The sequence below is a fragment of the Alosa sapidissima genome, chromosome 4 (assembly GCF_018492685.1).
Source record: "Alosa sapidissima isolate fAloSap1 chromosome 4, fAloSap1.pri, whole genome shotgun sequence".
Lineage (NCBI taxonomy): Eukaryota > Metazoa > Chordata > Actinopteri > Clupeiformes > Clupeidae > Alosa > Alosa sapidissima.
Genome location: NC_055960.1, coordinates 28,239,875 through 28,259,140, shown reverse-complemented (window position 1 = coordinate 28,259,140; position 19,266 = coordinate 28,239,875). Strand labels below are relative to the sequence as shown.

At 42.4% G+C, this 19,266-nt stretch overlaps 2 protein-coding genes across 2 annotated transcripts; one reads left to right on the top strand and one right to left on the bottom strand.

The window, feature by feature from the left end:
• Window positions 1–105: 105 nt before the first annotated feature.
• ruvbl1 (RuvB-like AAA ATPase 1) lies at window positions 106–15,110 on the top strand. Its single transcript, XM_042090325.1, has 11 exons — window positions 106–389; window positions 1,663–1,749; window positions 2,240–2,372; window positions 3,490–3,641; window positions 3,781–3,870; window positions 4,051–4,200; window positions 4,623–4,686; window positions 5,237–5,435; window positions 5,571–5,673; window positions 5,917–6,008; window positions 14,812–15,110. The coding sequence occupies exons 1-11, from the start codon at window positions 249–251 to the stop codon at window positions 14,969–14,971; spliced, it is 1,371 nt and encodes a 456-aa protein (XP_041946259.1). The 5' UTR covers window positions 106–248; the 3' UTR covers window positions 14,972–15,110.
• A 255-nt stretch (window positions 15,111–15,365) lies between these two features.
• On the bottom strand, window positions 15,366–17,767 carry mustn1a (musculoskeletal, embryonic nuclear protein 1a). The gene is made up of 3 exons (XM_042090337.1): window positions 17,661–17,767; window positions 17,197–17,326; window positions 15,366–15,593 (listed from the first exon to the last, which is right to left on the bottom strand). Exons 1-3 carry the CDS (start codon window positions 17,667–17,669, stop codon window positions 15,508–15,510), a joined length of 225 nt encoding a protein of 74 aa, XP_041946271.1. The 5' UTR covers window positions 17,670–17,767; the 3' UTR covers window positions 15,366–15,507.
• Between the last annotated feature and the right edge of the window lie 1,499 nt (window positions 17,768–19,266).

Sequence of the window (19,266 nt, the reverse complement as noted above, 5' to 3'; positions counted from 1 at the left end):
TGTTAAGTTTCACATACACAGTCGGAGTGTTTTTAAGAGGAACTGAACTTGAGATGTCCAATGAAAATGCCCATTGAAATTCCATCTGCTTGAATGCGAAGGCGGGACTTCCCCCAATTGCCTTGGTTACTCCGGACACGATTAGAAGACCAGCATTAGAAAGGGGCTTCGCGCCGAATTGAATGGAATTGAATTAAAGTTGCCTATTGAAGTCATTGTAGTTAGATTTGTGTACATTTTCAGAAACAATGAAGATAGAGGAGGTGAAAAGCACCACGAAAACCCAGCGTATTGCCTCACACAGCCATGTGAAAGGTCTTGGACTAGACGATGCCGGTAATGCGAAGCAGAGTGCATCAGGCCTGGTGGGACAGGAGACTGCAAGAGAGGTAACGTTAACTCAACGTTGTTAACATGCGTCCTGATAGCAACACTGTGGCCTATACAAACGGACTAAGTTGTTATGAAGGCACACAGGGGTCTGGGATTTTTACTTCTAGAGCTTTCCACGTCCCTCAGTAACAGATATAGAGCATAGCTAACTAACTAGCAAGCTAGCTCGAGCCATGCCGTGTTTTGCATGTGGTTGGTTAGCTAGCTATGGAAAGCTGGCTAGCATTGTAACGCCCCTTAATCATTGAGCTAAAGTTACCAAGAGTATGATAAAAAAAAATGACATGACAATTTGATACAGCCAAAGTAAACGCTCTTGCGTTATATGTCGTTTATGATATTGATCTCTTTGCATTTACCTTTATCAGTTAAGCTAGCATTAGGCAACATCGCTTGGCTTGTGAATATTGCCTAGCAACAGCTGCAGTAGTAAACACACTTCTTGTTTACTTTTGCTTTCCCAGACTTTCCTGCTGTTTAGATACTTCCATCTTCTGTTTTTAGCAAAATATTCAGCGAACACTTTTGACTGATTTAACTGTTCTAATTAAGCTTTCCTAAAGTGAGTTGTCCCATGTTAATATCATGGGACGTAAACCCATTCTCGCACTGATATAGATATAGTTTTTCTATATTTTTTTTGTATATTACTTTGCCTACTCTCTTATGTCCTTTTTTATGCTGGTCTCTAGACTTTATTCTTGCACTGTTGGACTTACTCATTTGCACCATCACTATGACACTCACTCTCACAGAGCACCTTACCTTACTATGCACAGAGAATCACAGGCTCAGTCCCTGCCTCAGTCATTGCAAGCGCCTCATGCTTAATCACCCCTAAGCACACTATGTGGATACTGTTTTAGACTTGATTTAGATTTAGTGTTATTTAGTATAATTTGTATTTTAGTATATTCTTTATCTTCTACTGTGCTTATTTCTTAGTTGTGTTTTTTATATTATATAAGCTTACTTTTATTACTTTTTCTGCTGTTAGTGAATGTTGTGTGTGATGTCTGTATGATACTGAGACTTTGAATTTCCCCTTGGGGATCAATAAAGTATCTATCTATCTATCTATCTATCTATCTATCGATCAGTTAATGTGATAAAATTTGGATAAATTGTTTTAGTGTATGGAGAAAGCTGTGTTTATAAACTCACATAAATGGCTTTGACGTTTATTTTGTCATGTTTTTTGCCCTTTAGGCCGCTTTGAGTAGACTTGACTTGGCGTTTTCTATAATATGAAATTTTTGCCATTTCTAGGCATGTGGCATCATAGTGGAACTAATTCGCTCCAAGAAAATGGCAGGAAGAGCTGTATTGCTGGCCGGACCTCCTGGAACTGGAAAGGTGAGTCAAGCAAATATAATATATTTTTATGTTCCCTCCTTCACACTTTCGGAGTGAATCTGTTCATCAGAAAACTTTGTTAAAGTCATGATGTAGCCTGACATTTATTCAAAGTCTATTCATGGGTTTAATCAGGTCCCTTTAACACAGGTGTATTAATCAAGCACTTCTGCATTCACAATCTAGATGCTTGATTTTATGCACCAGTGGAAAGAGACAATGAAATCCATGAATATTGGCTTTAAATTGTGTGCTTAGTAAATGTAAGTAAGTAAAAATGTATTTCTAAAGCACATTTATACACGGCTTACACTGAAGTGCTGTACAGATTGCAATCAATCAAAAGAATAGAAAGTAGTGATTCATAAGGAAACGCACATTATGATATGATAAATATTAGACTGGACAGAAGAAGAAGATAAAATAAAAGGCATAAATCACACTGAAGGTTTACTAATGTGTGTGTGTGTGTGTGTGTGTGTGTGTGTAGACGGCACTTGCCTTGGCGATGGCTCAGGAGCTGGGGAATAAAGTGCCCTTCTGTCCCATGGTGGGCAGTGAGGTGTACTCAACAGAGATCAAGAAAACAGAGGTGCTGATGGAGAACTTCAGAAGGGCTATTGGTGAGTCAACACGCACGCACCTGTTCCACTGTTCAGTAGGTCTTCCCCGTAGATGCCCAGGGCCAGATGAAAGGCCTGCCGGAACACTGTGATCAGACCAATAGACCCTTTTTTACAACAGTCATTTTTGACATGAAATATATGGTAGGCCTAGATGTTACTAATGACATTAATTAAGTGTTCTTTCTGCTGCACTTTCTGCACACAGAGACGTCATTATGATCACAACAACAGTGTAGATCTAGCTAATATGAATGGCAACATCCACACACAAACTATAACAATAACAACATGTAGAACGATATCGTTGGGGATTACTTTCCGAATGATTTTGAGAACGATAAAAAGCTGACAGCCAATCAGAATCCATTATATTTTAGACATCACATTCATTAACATGAGGAGAGACTTTTCTTATTGTTGGTCAGTGTCGACGCTAATGTCGTTATAGTTATCATCATCGTTCTTGGTCTGAACGCCCTGTTCTTGCCCTACTAATTCATGCCAAAATGGCTGCTGTGAAATAGGTCAGGAGCACTAGCTTCAGTAGACATTCCAGCACATCCGCTGCCATGGCAACCTCCCCCATATAATGTTACAGGTTTTAATGGAGAATGCTCTGGTGAGACTGTTTTTTACTAGTCCCATTTACCGGTATATAGAGTGTTTTGTGTCATCTGTTTTACATGGGATATGTTCTATTCTGATCAGAGGTTTACTTTGCTCTAGAATCTTTTGATTGAAATAACTGTTGCTACTTTGCTTTTGCCTAAGAAGCTACAGCAGGCAACCCGATTGACACTATACATGGCTGTTCAATAGGAATAAGAACGGAAATGCACCACCCCTTTCATTCTGATTAAAATTCTAATCGGATTGTCAGTTTTATTTCGATCAAGGTGTTTATCTGTATCATTTTTATTCCAATTGAGCCATGGACTAAGTGTCCATGTAAACGTGGCTACTGATTGGATCAGTTGAGCTTTTGAACATGTGTATACAGTAATGCTTCTATGCAAGTGGAAGTTTATTAAGTATTGAATTGTTGACACACACACTAGGCCTTAAGAGGGTTAAGAGTGTGGAGGTGAGTCAGTAACTGTGTGTGCGTGTGTAGGCTTGCGTATTAAAGAAACTAAGGAGGTGTATGAGGGTGAGGTGACGGAGCTGTCTCCCTGTGAGACGGAGAACCCTATGGGTGGCTACGGGAAAACCATCAGCCATGTCATCATCGGCCTCAAGACGGGAAAAGGCACGAAGCAGCTCAAGGTCAGCTCAAGGAGAGATTTGCTCAGCCATCTAATATTAGATATAATATAATGAACTGTAAGGTATTGAATGTGCTCATGATGGAATTACCCAGCTTTTTAGGACCAATACTGTGTGTGTCTGCCTGCTCTGATTGTAGTTGGATCCAAGTATCTATGAGAGTCTGCAGAAGGAGAGGGTGGAGGTAGGCGATGTCATCTACATCGAAGCCAACAGTGGAGCAGTCAAGGTAAACAAATGCATAAACACACTTACTGTATGTAAAAAACATTACTTTTTTCCATTTGTCACCTCCTCCTCCAACATTGAGTCTCCTGTTTAGTTGACAAATGGTCCACTCTTTTCTGAGCCTGTAGTACTCCCTCAATATGCTTGCCTTGCCTAATCCGTGCTGTGATTGGTTGTTCAGAGGCAGGGACGCTGCGACACGTTTGCCACCGAGTTTGACCTAGAGGCTGAGGAGTATGTCCCACTGCCCAAAGGAGACGTGCACAAGAAGAAGGAGATCATCCAGGACGTCACTCTCCACGACCTGGACATCGCTAACGCCAGGCCACAGGTACACAGACATTTAATGAGCCCAACATGGGGACGGGAGCTTAAGAAAAATGAGAGAGAAAATGATTGGCAGCCAGAGTTGCTGATATTGCCATGCATTTGATGTGATAGTATTTGTAGGGAAGAAGCTAATTGGCTGCCTCCTGAGCAGGGCTCGACATTAATGGTTGCCCTGTTGCCCTTGCCTACCAAATTGTTACAAGAGGCAACCAGATTTGGTTGGCTTTGGCAACCAAAATCTCATCCCTGTTTGCCAAGCTGGCAACCACTTTTAACAACTTCTAAAAGTTAAAGTTGAGCCCTGCTCCTGAGCAACTATAACTAACTTTGACCAGGTGAATTTGTTATCTGCTGAGCAGGTATAGCTGCATTTGTTTTCTTCTGAACGAGTGCAACTGATTTTGCTATATATGTGAATTCTAGGGAGGACAGGACATCATGTCAATGATGGGACAACTGATGAAGCCCAAGAAGACAGAAATCACAGGTAACCTGTAAACACACGTTAACACATGCACACACGTTCTAAAAACATGCGTCGTGTGTGTGAGAGAGAGTGAGTGATTGAATGAATGTACCCGTAATTTCCTGACTATTAGCCGAGGTGTGCCATCACTACAGTTGAGTATGCGCTCTAACTGCCATGGCAATTGGGGTGACTCTTTGGCGTTCCGGTCAAGCTGCAGGTTTAGTACCCTGGAGACCCGGGTTGGGTCACTGCTCTCTCCCTTGGCTACACAAGGTTTATTCATTGATTTTGCAAAATTTCTTCAGCTATTTTGCAATAGGGGGGCTCTACATGGGAATGCATTTCTTTATTAATTCTGATTTATGATTAAAGCATGATTTGATTGTGATTCATTGGGCTATTGGGCACTGCATTTTTTTTTTTAATTTGCAATAAAATGTCCTGCAGTTTATACGCAATGTGGCTAATACACTGGAAATTACAGAATGTGTACGTTAGTGGTGTTTGAATCTGTATTCACTGCTCTCTGTGTGTGTGTGTGTGTGTGTGTGTGTGTGTGTGTGTGCAGATAAGTTGCGAGCGGAGATCAATAAGGTGGTGAACAGATACATAGACCAGGGTGTGGCGGAGCTGGTGCCGGGGGTGCTGTTTGTGGACGAGGTGCACATGCTGGACATTGAGTGCTTCACCTACCTGCACCGCGCCCTGGAGAGCTCCATCGCCCCCATCGTCGTCTTCGCCTCCAACCGCGGCAACTGCCTCATCAGGTGTGTGTGTGTTTGTATGTGTGTTTGTAGACTTTTAAAGCATGCTGTTATGGGCTCCTACATAAAGAAATTGGAATAAATAGATAGATGATTGATTGATGGATCTGATTCTCTCTCTCTCGCTCTCTCTCTCAGGGGAACGGAGGACATCACCTCCCCTCATGGCATCCCTCTCGATCTGCTGGACAGAGTCATGATCATCAGGACCATGCTCTACACTCCACAGGAGATGAAACAGGTGAGTGCGCGCACACACACACATTAAAATGCACTGGACATATTGAGTCATGATCATCAGGACCATGCTCTACACTCCACAGGAGATGAAACAGGTGAGCACTCGGAGAGGCGTTGGCTTCAGACTGACATTTATGACTACCAGTCAAACACTGTAGATGCTTTGTTACTATGACCAGGACCTGGTAAAAAGTACTCCATTTTTAAAGTGAATTGTTTTGTTTGTTTGTTTGTTAATGTGTAGATCATTAAGATTCGCGCACAGACTGAAGGCATTACCATCAGTGAGGAGGCTCTGACACACCTGGGAGAGATCGGCACCAAGACCACGCTAAGGTAACGACACTGTGCTTTACAGATACATGAAGTACGCTTGGGGCCACTGCCAGTCAAATCCAAGTGTGCACTTGGATTTAGAAATCAGTGATCGCTGTGCAGTCACATGACTAGAAAGCAACAGCTATACAGTGATGGCTAAAGTTGACTGAAAAGAGGAATATAAAATCATCTTTTGGAAATTGATCTTAATGCCTTAAGTGAAAAATGAGGAAATATCTAACCTTTAAGGACACCAATTTTCTTAGTGAATGAATAATGTATCATTAATTTCAGTTAGCCTATTAGCTGGTTTGATTTGCATTGAGCTCAATGAGCATCAAACCAGCTAATAGGCTAACTGAAATAACACCCATGCCAATCTCTAGGTATGGTGAAGGGTATGTGATGATGTGGGGCTATTTTAATTCCAAAGGCCAAGGTAACTTTATCAGGATGCACAGTATTCTGGATTCTGAAATAACTGGCCTTTAAAAATAGAGATGCACCGATAGATCGGCTGGTGACCGGAATCGGCCGATTTTCACGTGATCGGCCATGACCGGCGACCGGCCGGTCAGTCTGAGACATGCCGATTTTATGCCGGTCAAATACACTCGTGCGCCGCAATTGTAACAACACCCAGCTGAGTTTGCAAAGTTTGAAGAAGCTAGCAACCAGGCCAACACTCAGGGCTGGATGTAGGGCTACAAAGAAAGCACTAATAGGCTAGTGAGTTTTTCTATGCAGCAAACGCTGTGCTTTACCATTGGCCTACTGCGTGGAATTTACTAAACTGTCACTTCATTAGGCTACGTAAACATCGCTCATCACCGCCCGTCACTGCCTAATTGCGTGCCCACAGCTGAACCACAAGCCTGCTGAACAGAGATAAACGACTGCGATATTAAAAATAATCAAAGATGTCAACAAGCAGCGACATACAGTAGCCCTAGTAGTTCTACTCCACTGAAAAAAAAAATACTCTAACTATTTACTGCACGTAGACTGCGGCTATGCCTTAAAATAATCTAGCAGATTGAGAAGTGGATGTCGTGAAAGTGAACAAACGATAGCCTATTAGAAAGGCAAACAAACGTTAAAGTTGCTTTTGACATAGTAGCCTACAATGAAGAAAACTGATGCTCTGAATACTGAATCAGTCGACTCTGAAAGTTTCTATAGCCTAATTGATGCAACCGGAATTTGGATTTAATTTTTTCACCGCAAAACAGACGTGCACTGTTTTCATATGGTGGAGCACCTAATCGCTATTAGCACTTCTCCCCTGTGTTTGCGTGATAGCCTAGGCTGCTACCACTTTTCCCTCGCCCTCCCATAAATTCATCAATGCATATGAAAATATGTTACATGGTAGTATGTTCAAATGTATCATAAAACATTTTTCTTAAATCTTTAGTTGGATATTGGATGTGAGAAGCATAAAATGGGTGTTCCATAACTTAACTTAATCCATAATTTGATAGCCTACTGCATCTGAAGTTAGACTTGAGAAAGAATCTGTCTGCTCACCGGTTCCATTTTTTTTTTAACAGCCATTTCATCATTGATAAGTTGATTACACGTCTATATTAACATGTTCTATCAAAGAAAAGATAGAAAATAACTATTTGTGTGTGTACTGTAAAATGGTTAGAAGAAATTAAATTGGAATCGGCTAAAATCGGTATCGGCAGGTCAAACTCTATGAAAAATCTGTATCGGCCCAGAAAATTGCAATCGGTGCATCTCTATTTAAAAATAAAAATCTGCCTGTCTCTATGGGAATTTAACATATGGGTGGGAATACTTATGTATTTTAAGGAAGAACATTTATTTATTTATGATACATTATTCATTCACTAAGAAAATTGGTGTCCTTAAAGGTTAGATATTTCCTCATTTTTCACTTAAGGCATTACGATCAATTTCCAAAAGATGATTTTATATTCCTCTTTTCAGTCAACTTTAGCATGGGTGCCAATACTTTTGGCCATCGCTATATAATTCATAGCAGATTGGGATTCTCAGACCCAGCTATCCAGGGCTATTCTTTCTTTTCTTTTTTTTTTTATATTATTGACGTGGCCAGACTAAACGAGGTTATATAAGGCAACCGATGCAGAGCAAACAAACCACAAAGCCTGTGGTGCAAAGTTCAAGGAGGATATTACAACATTTCAGAAAGGGGCGTATCTCTTTGGCTTTAACCATTGATGCCATGCCATGTGTAAACCCTTAACTCTTTAACTGCCACGGAATTCTAGAATACTGCACCCCCTCACTGCCAGAGCAACATTCTAAATCCCCCAAAAATCTGCTGGATATTGTCAAACTGTGTATAAAGTATCTGTTTTCTGGTTTTACACTACTTTTTGATAGCTACAGTCAAATAACAAAGGATGTTACACCACTGCCTCTATTTAGGGCTCCAAAAACATTGTGTATGTCATTGTGGTCATTACAAACAGCAGTTGCACAATACAATTTGTAATATGTACTAATGAATTATCACCTCAAAAACACACACAATAGATAATATTCATAGGAAGATATGTAATTTAATCAATTAATAATATATTATTACATACTCTAAATATTCACACATCTCATTACATCATTACAAAATGATTGAGTAGCAAACTTATAACATACAACGTGACAAACGGTAGGTGGTTTCAATTCAGATAAATCAGGTAGTCTAACAAACAGTGACATGTTAATCATGTAGTACCATGCATGTCATTATTTATGCTGTTCCTTTGCAATTAAATTCAGGTCCAGAAAGGTTTAGAATGACTAAACATAAACACCCCTGTAGTAAAATTGAACAATAAATATAAATAATAAGTTCTTTTTGGTAATTGAGGGGCAGCCGTGGCCTACTGGTTAGCGCTTTGAACTAAACGGAGGGTTGCCCATTCGAATCCCGACCAGTAGGAACGGCTGAAGTGCCCTTGAGCAAGGTGTGTGCTTCACCTCACTGTATGTTCACTGTGTGCTGAGTGTGTTTCACTAATTCACGGATTGGGATAAATGCAGAGACCAAATTTCCCTCACGGGATCAAAAGAGTATATATACTATTGTATTGGTGACAAACCAAGATACTTTGCACATGACAATTTGCAGATCATAAAAGAAAAAATGTCCACCTGCTGGGGTGTTTTTTTAACATCTGCAAACAGTAAAGGACTGACATAGGTTAAGTTCTTGTGAGCACACTAACAGCAGAGACCAGTGTTGTGCCCGGGGAGCAACCTATATGTGGCCACAATACTCATGTTCTCTGTGATTCATTTCCTATTTTGCCTTTGAAAACACATTGGATTAGATCCATGTTTCATTTGAGTATACAGCTACATGTAATAACTGTTTAAGTGAACAAAAAAGAACTCTGAACATCTTTTGGAAACTAGTGTACTACTAGCCAGCTACTTGCTAGCCAGCTACTATAGCCAGTTCAAGTTTTGTATAGATTTCTAAAAATGAACAGTAAAACCTCTACACTGGTAGAGATTTGAACAAACAATAAATATCAGTTCAAGTTTTGTATAGATTTCTAAAAATGAACAGTAAAACCTCCACACTGGTAGAGATTTGAACAAACAAACAGTAAATATCAGTTCAAGTTTTGTATAGATTTCAAAAAATGAACAGTAAAACCTCCACACTGGTAGAGATTTGAACAAACTAACAGTAAATATCAGTTCAAGTTTTGTATAGATTTCTAAAAATGAACAGTAACTGATTGGAAGAACTAATCATTTGAACTGATTGAAAGAACTGATCATTTGAACTGATTGAAAGAACTGATAATTTGAACTGATTGAAAGAACTGATCCTTTGAACTGATTGAAAGAAGGCTGATTTAACTGATTGAAAGTGCTCCTAGACAACCTAGGCTGGTAGTGGTGGATGCCTGAGATGGAAGATTCTGAAAAAAAAGGAAAAAAAAACTATATTTAGAGAAGAAAATTCAAACAAAATGGAACATTTTGGCAAATGTCTACATTTATAGTTATTAGCAGTGTAATTTAACGTGCATAAATAACTTTTATATAATCAATAGTAGTAATTATTACATTGTATGAAACAAGGAAAATGCATATCAACATGTGCATATTAAAATTAATGTAATTTACCAGATACTAGCAGATACGCATACTAGATAGCCTACTATAATAAGCAAACAACATCTCACCAGTGTTTGTACACAAGCTTTGTATGGTACATCTCAAAGCAGTCAGTGGGGCACAGTGCAGGGTGGTCTGGACAGGTCTTGCAGAAGAAAGGTGTCTGCTTCCTCCCTCTATGTGCGTCATCTGGACTGCGCTTCCGCGTGGAACAGACTTTGCAGTCCGGACGCGATTTCTCGTGTTGTCCGAGAAAGTGTCGACCAGTGAGACGCACGGGCACTAAAGCCTAAAGTATGGTCCCGCGTCTGCGTCCCGCGCACGCGGCACTGGTGAGCGCGTGACGAGAATTGCGTCATTTTTACAGCATGTGTCGCGTCTTTGAGTCGACCGAAATTTAAGACCGCGCGTCAAAGTGACGCGTAGACTGCGCATGTGTGAAACGGAACTGCTGTAAACACTCCCCTCCAGTAGGTGGACCACATAGAAGAACAACACTTAAACGTAGAAACAAACCTAGACAGAAGAAGACTTGTTTGGTTACCATAACGACGATGGAACAGAGCGCCTGTCCTCAGCTTGCCTGGCTTTGAGTTACGTGAGACACCACGACATGGAGTCAACTTCGACCGATGTAAAGCCACAATCCACAGATACATTCTTTAACATTATATTTAACGGTCACTTTACCATCTATGGTGTAGAACCCAAAGTATTTCAAGACACCACATTTTAGATGAGTTGGGGACGTAATTATCTGTCTGCTGGCCGTTCTGTGCGTTACCTTTGATTGTCGAAACAGGGTGGCTGCATGGGCTCATTGTGGCTACTGGCTATTATATTGGCTTGATTTGGTCATGAGCCCTGGATCATATAGCACTGAATGAGATGGTAAACAATAAAATAAAACTAATCATAGACAGTGACAGCCTTTACTCCATGCATGGAGAGCTGACATGACTTCGGATTAAATGCATCTTTTAAAAATGAGCGTATGCTGAAATCAAATCGCAAAACCCAGAGCCAATTAAAGGTATCTATCTACAACGCTCAGGCGAAACCCATGTAACACTTGCTGATCGAGATGCATTCTCGCCTGTTCCTTATATAATGCGTTATCAATAGTGATTATAATAATAAAGGGAATGTAGCCTACCTCTCCCTGGTGCAATCATTATCACCTAGCCTACTCCTGAACAATGCTGAACTCAAATCTCGAAACTCGCCTGTCAACACCGGGAAATGCGCTACACAGCACTAAAAACCGAATAGTTTATTTATAGTTCGACTACGGATATTTCACGTCATGTTCGAATAAAAGTGACAGCCCTACTCCCTGCATAGAGAGCTGACATGACTTCGGATTAAATGCATCTTTTAAAAATGAGCGTATGCTGAAATCAAATCGCAAAACCCAGAGCCAATTAAAGGTATCTATCTACAACGCTCAGGCGAAACCCATGTAACACTTGCTGATCGAGATGCATTCTCGCCTGTTCCTTATATAATGCATTATCAATAGTGATTATAATAATAAAGGGAATGTAGCCTACCTCTCCCAGGTGCAATCATTATCTCCTAGCCTACTCCTGAACAATGCTGAACTCAATCTCGAAACTCGCCTGTCAACACCGGATAATGTTATCATAATAATAATTGAAGGAATAACCTAGGCTACCGCTCGCTCTAAATACACCCATTATCACAGTGAGACATACATTATGAACACAAATAGTTACTTCAAAACTTTTATTGACACGTCATATTTACAGGTTTTTGGTTCATACTTTTTGGTATGAGGCAGGTGTGAAGACTCAATACAAATTTAATTGAGGACATCTGTACGCACAACTCTTTCTTACCATGACACTGCTGCATGTGTTCAGAAAAATGTCTTTACTTTGTATCGCACCAATATTGCTGCCCTCGCAGCACCGAGTCACTAAGCTACAGGCTAAGTAGCCTAATAAGCAAGTAGGCTAAGCTAGTCTCTCAGCTATACCAACAGGTGTGCTGTGTGTGTTCTGGTGGATGATAAATGGAGCGATGCGATGGGCCAGCTTATCAAACTTCCCAGCAGACAGGCGAACGTACTCGTGGTGCTTTTTCCTTCATCAGCTCTTCCTTCGTTTAGTGCTCGCACATCCCAAGTTCTTCTTTTCTTCAGGCGTTTCAGGCTTTTTTTGCTGGTTGTGTCCTACTTTCAGGCTCGACGTACCGCCCCCAGTTGGTGGGGCAGAGTATCACAGTTAATCCGTAGTGCGCAGGCGCTAACCGTAACAATTTAACGCGCATTCAGGACAGCAGAAATTGGAGTATGCTTCACGTCCACGGCAAAAATGACGCACGTCTTGGACACGCGCAAATGTGACGCAGGACCATGCCAGAGCCTTAACGGTGTGCTGATTGGCCTGGGAGGAGGAGTGAGCTCAATTTGCCTCCGTCTCAGTAGCCCCTTCACCACAAGCTCGCGGAATCCAGCCGACTGCATTGTATTGCCACTTTCTTTGTGCAAGATGTAGGCATTCACAAGTGCGACCTCTCGGATATGATGGAACAACCGATGGTACCACTTCATTGCACGGTGTTGGTAGCTGTAATAGGAGCATAGCTGGTCTCCGCGATCTACCCCTCCCATGAAGCGGTTGTAGTCCTCCACGCTCTTTGGCTTGCGCAAAGTTCTGTAGCCATCAGGCCCCTTGCTACGCACTCGTTTGGTGATAACGAGATTGTCGTGCACTGTGGAGAGGACGGTGACTGTGCCAGCATCACGAAAAGACGCAGTTAAAAGTGGACGTTTTTCAAAAAACACAGGGGGATCTGAAGGCCGCAGTTTCAGACCATGGAGTTGAGGGGGCATGCCTTTCCTGTTCACACGAACAGTTCCACACGCGCCGGTGTTTTGCCGGTGGAGCTCTTGGAAAAGAGCGGGTGAGGTGTAGTAGCTGTCAGTATAGAGACTGTGTCCCTTCCCCAAAAGCTTGGCTTCCCTTAGCAAGCCAACAACTGAACTATGGCCAATACCCAGACAGCGATCGTAGTTGAAGGCCCCTCCAGTGTATACGTGCCACAGGTACGTGTAATTACTTGTCGCGTCTGATAGGACAAAATTCTTCAGACCAAACCGGTGTCTTTTATTTGGCACGTACTGACGAAAAAACACCCTTCCACGAAATGAAACCATGGATTCATCAATGGAGAGGTGTTCGTGGGGGTAGTACTCGCTCTGAAAACTCTTCAGGACTAGATCCATAAGTGGGCGGATTTTAAAAAGTGGATCATAACCCGGCTGACCTCTCTCCAACCTCAGAGAGTTGTCATTGAAGTGGATGCAGGAGGACAAGAGCTGAAAGCGGTTGCGTGTCATTACACGGGCGAAATTTGGTGTCAAGCCCAGTGAACTTTGGGTGCTCCAGTAATCAGCGATTTGAGGCTTTCTAGTCAGACCCATGCTGATCTGAATGGCCAAAAACGCCTCCATCTCAGAGCGATCAGTGGGTTTATAGTCACGTAAACGAGAGTGACTCGCTAGCTCGGTGGAAGCTAACGCCTCAGCATAGCGGTTTGTCTCAGCCACCATGAGATCAATGACACAATCGCTAAAAAAGGCTTTAAAAAAAAGGTATGGATCACTACAATCCCAAACTCTCTGCGGACCAGGTCGTGGGTTGGTGTGTACAAAAGGGATCCTCCCATCAGATCGCTTCCTCTCCCCCTCAGTGGCCACCGTCTTGCCTGTCACATCTAGCCACTCCCGCGGGGCGTCTCCCTCACCACAGCCAGTGAAGTCGCCGGCCTCGGTGAAGTTGCCGGCCGCTCCTCCTTCTTCGACTCCCTCCTCGTCCTCCCCTGGACCACACAGGACCCCCTCCAAGTCCTCCTCTCCAAATCCGAAAAACTCCTCATCGCTGTCACTGTCCCAGTTGAAATTAAAACTCTCCTCCATGGTCTATAAATTCACGGTACCGCAATCGCAAACTCTCTCTGTGTGCTAGCTAGATAGCTTGATATTTAGCTGATGCTAATTTGTTTTTTGAAGTTTGTGAATGACGTAATTAGCATATTTGTGAAATATTAACCAATCGTGATCTGTCTAGAACATGTTTACTATCAAATCAACATAGCAACAGCACAGTAACGATGTTTTAATTGGCTACATGTTAGCGCGGCAATGATGATGCTCCTTGGGCGCACATATGCACCCTTGGCATTCTAGAACACACTCATTGTGGGCGCATATATGCACCGTTGGCAGTAAACGGGTTAAAGGGATATTCCGCCATTTGGGGAATTAAGCTCATTTTCCACCTCCCCTTGAGTTAAACAATTGATTTTTAACTTTCTCCAGTTCATCCAGCTGTTCTCTTAGTCTGGTGATACCACTTTTAGCTCCAGCCTAGCATAGATCATTGAATCGAATTAGACCATTAGCATCTCGCCTGCTAGCATCACGTTTAAAAGTGACTAAGATTTCCGGTAATTTTTCTATTTAAAACTTGTCTCCTCAAGTTAGAAAGTGTAATAAGACACTGGGATATGTGTAGACAACTGCCATATTGGCGTTACAAACTAATCCCATGCATTTCTATGGAGGATTTTTTGAGTGCTGCGTCCCCTCATTAGAAAGTCTCTGGCCCCAGTCAGTATATCGCATAACCCCATACTGCCCCCTTGTCTCTGTGCACCTCAGGTATGCTGTCCAGCTGCTGACGCCGGCCAGCCTGCTGGGGCGAGTGCAGGGGAAGGAGAGTGTGGAGAGGGAACAGGTGGAGGAGATCAACGAGCTCTTCTATGACGCCAAGTCCTCCGCCAAGATCTTACAGGACCAACACACCAAGTTCATGAAATAACTCATCTCTGCTTCAATGTGATTTGCTCTCTGTTCTCTCACTCGTACTGTCTACTGTTGGAGGTAGTTTTGAAAAAACCTTTTGTCAGAATGTCTATATGTTTAACTTTATGTTCTTTAATAAAAAAAATGTAAAACCATTGACTAGTTTGTCATTTTTCTAAATAAAGAAAAAAATAGTGGATTGTGTGTCACCACAACCATACATCAATCTAATGGTATAATGGAACAATATCCATATCAATCCACCTCTTTCAATTTATCCAATCCATACCCCTTACACTTCCTAAACCGGTCAGCCGATCATGGATTTGAGAAATGACGTTCATCGTGCTCATTGTTTGGGCAAATCGACATAATGCTCATTAAGAATCAACACAAAGCTTCTACATGACTATAGCAAAAGTATGCAAACTTTATTTAAAAAAAAAAAAAAGTTCCTCACCATATTAACACATCAGTTTTAGAGTAATTGTGTGCAAGACTAAAAATGGATGGGAACACGTCGGGATATCTGTAGAGGGATGTCCTCTGGTATTACTTCTTGCCTGGTTTGTTGAATGCTGTTTCCGTTCCTACGCGAGCTTTGCTAAACACAGAGGGAGCTGCTTTGCCGGCACGCTCTGCACACACAACAAACACAGGGAGAGAGTAAACGGTCAGATACTTTCCTTTGTATCAAATGTGTGTGTATATTCTGCCTGCCAACTTGTGCAAGATGCAACTTTTGAAACCTGTGTAACCTATATTCCAGCTCCAGTTATCCAATGTGCATTCATACAAAACGCTTCATTCATATTTACTTGTTCTAAAAAAATAAAATGATTAAAGCCTACAGAAAACAACATTTTATTTGATTCATATATATTAATATAAATTAACGTTTTTTATTTTATTTTAAATCACTGTAGAATGCATTTCACATATAGTATAATTTACATAGTTGAGGACCAATTTTGTCAGTGCTATCCTAGGTAATTTCCAACAGAAGTATGTGTTTTGATGGAAGAAAAAAAACGTTCACCGAGGAAAGTAGACCCATGGGCATCCATACCATACCCCCCCATCTCCCCCCATCCCCCAGGGCTACTGCTCTATTCTACTATACTCTGCACAGCTTTATATGGAGTGGAAATATTGTGTAATCCCAAAGGGCGAACATTCTTTCTGAGCGAAACACAAACACACTCCCCTTAGAACTGGACAGTGTCCGCTTCCACTTACTGGAACAACTACATCATTAGGTCAGTCGCAGTCCATTATACCCTCCCATCACTTCAAACACACACTCTACTGAGCTGGACAGCGTCTCCGCAATCTAACTTACTACCGGTAGAACAACGCTGCATCAGTAGTCCACTCCACTTAATCAGTGCTCCATCACGTCAAAGGCATCTACTTTATTCAGCTATTACTGCTCATCAACTGAAACATACAAACTGGACAGCGTCTTGGCACTTCCATCTGACACAGAGCTACATCATTACATCAGTCTAGTCCAGTCCACTCTACATCACCAGAATCCACCATACTATAGTCCACTGTACTCCATCCCCACCGCTCGATGGTGTTTTATGCCCCCAACGTCGTCTTCCTGGCAGCACTGCCAACGCTGACTTAAAGGCACCTAATCCTAAACCTAACCCCAACCTTAACCCATGGCTAACCCTAGTGCCTTCCAGGCAGCGCTACCTTGAAGACAACGTTGGGGGCATAAAACACCAAAAAAACATCCCCACCATACTATACTTCACTGTACTCCATCCACAACCATCAGCTCACATATGGAACTGGACAGCATCTCCGCTGCATTGGCAGGTGACAGTCCACTCCACTCTACCTTTACCACACTCCTCCAGTGCCTTGAAGGTCTTTACTGACCACACTCGCCCACCAGCTCAAATACACACCCTATTGACCTGGACAGCACCTCGGTGTCTACTAATGTTAGCTGTAGTTGGTTGCAGTCTTAAGTGTTCAGAACACTTACTGCCAGTTCCACACTACCCAGACAGTAACTGACAAAACAGATGTTTATGTGCGACTGGACTTGATCAAACTTGAAAAACTCACCCGACTAACACCAACAAACACAGACTGACGCCGCACACTGGTCCAACTAAGTTGGTGTTGCTTGGAGTTGTTTGGCAATTTGCCTGGCCAGGTGGAGGCACCTTTGCTGGGTCAGTGCTACATCAGCAGATCAGTCCGCTCCACTCTACTCACCGCACTCCTCCATCACCTCGAAGGTCTTGCTCTTCACCTCCTTCTTCTCGGCCAATTGATCTCTCGCTTCCAGTAGGTCTTCCTCCCGCACCTCTGGACGCTGTGCCCGCCCGTCGTCACACTCTTCCATCTGATGGATGAAGGAAGAAAGATGCAGAGAGGAAGAGAAGAAGAACAAGAGGATGAAGGAAGAAAGATGCGGAGAGGAAGAGAAGAAGAACAAGAGGATGAAGGAAGAAAGATGCAGAGAGGAAGAGAAGACGAAATGCAGTGGTGAACAATACTGGGAAATTATCAGAGTTCTTGCAAAACAAGCAGCAAAAACAGGAGTGGCTCCTGCCTTTATCAACAGAAACTGCTCTCTGGATTCTCTTTATCTGCACCTCGTCAAGACACACACACACACACACACACACAGTAGAAAGTGAAGTTAATACACTCTGGCTTCCTTATGCTAGTCCTACCTGAGACATGGTGCTTGTGGGTTTTGTAGTTGTCTCGTGCAGCGTCCTCTCTTCTTGGTCTGGTTCCTCTTTGCTCTTTCCCCTCTCTCTGTCTCTCGTCCTCTCTTCTTCCTCGGAGTCTGGATTATCTCATCTCTCTCTCACACACACAATGACGCATACTTCAGTCCAGCCTCATAAACACACACACATGGGTCCCTAGTGGCCTGTAATTCTGTGTGCCAGGATCTGAGTCAGCGACTCCTCCCCTCAACCCCTCTGTTGTCATAATGTAATTATATCCATGGCATTACAAATGGTATTGTCCGACTCCAGAATTTTTCTTCCTTATTGAACTTTATGAGCATAACTCTCATTGAGTCAACTTTTCTGCTGCTTTACTTCTGAAACTGAAACTCTAGAACCACAACGAAACTCAAGAATCTGGACTAGTCCATTATAGGCTACTCCAACTCAAGATCTCTACACCATGCTCTTGTCTTCAATCTAAGTTTGAGAGAGTGAAGGTGTGTTTGTAGTGTGAGGTCATGTATGTGTTTGTGAGTGTGTGTGTGTGTGTGCGTGTGTGTGTGTTTGTTGTGTGAGGTCATAGGGGTGTGGAGTGGAAGTGTTTGTTTTCCTCTTTCTTTTCAAGCTGAAGAAATGTACAAGCGTGAGAAAAGCGTATGACTTCTGGACCGCATTCACAACCACTATCAATCAAGTATGCCATCTGTTCACAAATTACTTTTTTTTTTATCTCTGCAAAAATGTTTTCGTACCAATAGCTTTTTTTTACTATGTGTTCCTATAGGTGTCTAGTAACACCTCCCAATTTATCCACGGCCAAATCCTCGGGGAAACACCTGGAGAGCCCATCAAGTTTGGGGTGCCCAGAGGGTCTGGGCGAAAATAATAAAATGTAACCAATATTAGCTTTTGAGATGTCTAACTAGGGATTTTTAGGGGTGCTGAATCTATCCCAGCCATTAGTTTTGTGTAAAAATGACTCCAAGTCCATAAAAAATCCAACAAGTGGTTTTATTGAACAATTACAGAAGAAAACTTCCTTAATCAGATTAAGATTTAACAAACTTCATCCCTCAACTCCCCTGCACTCCCTCACTCCTGTTATCATCTGGCTGGTTGATGTTCTGGCAAGAGTTACCCTGACAGTTCCAACAAGCAGAAATACACTTTAATCCTTGCTTTTTACCTGAGAGTGTCACAGTCGCCTGCACAGTTGCAATGGAATGCAATGGGATCTGGTGTAGGGACTGGTGCTTAACCATTTTCTCCTTGTTTCTATCCACACTCAAGGACATCTAGTCATGGACCTTGTAGCAGTAGCCAGTCTCTGGTCTGGAGATCCTGCCCCTGCCCACAGAGAGTGCTGTGCTGCAGCTCCTGTAGTCGGGGGCAGTTTCTAAGGCTCGATAGTATGTTGTCCGCATGAGTTTTACATTTTGTTGCTCACTGCCCACCCTCCATGTTATACACTCTTTTTTCTCTTTCTCTTCCTCTCTCTCTCTCACTCACTCACTCACACACACACACACACACACACACACACACACAAACGCACACACACAAACGCACACACACACACACACACACACACACACAC

Coding starts and splice junctions, on each gene's coding strand:
- ruvbl1 (XM_042090325.1), top strand. CDS start 249: ATGAAGATAGAGGAGGTGAAAAGCACCACGAAAACCCAGCGTATTGCC. Junction 4,201..4,622: donor TCGCTAACGCCAGGCCACAG/GTACACAGACAT, acceptor TGTGAATTCTAG/GGAGGACAGGACATCATGTC. Junction 4,687..5,236: donor CAAGAAGACAGAAATCACAG/GTAACCTGTAAA, acceptor GTGTGTGTGCAG/ATAAGTTGCGAGCGGAGATC.
- mustn1a (XM_042090337.1), bottom strand. Junction 15,594..17,196: donor CGAGGTGATGGAGGAGTGCG/GTGAGTAGAGTG, acceptor TTGTGTGTGCAG/AGCGTGCCGGCAAAGCAGCT.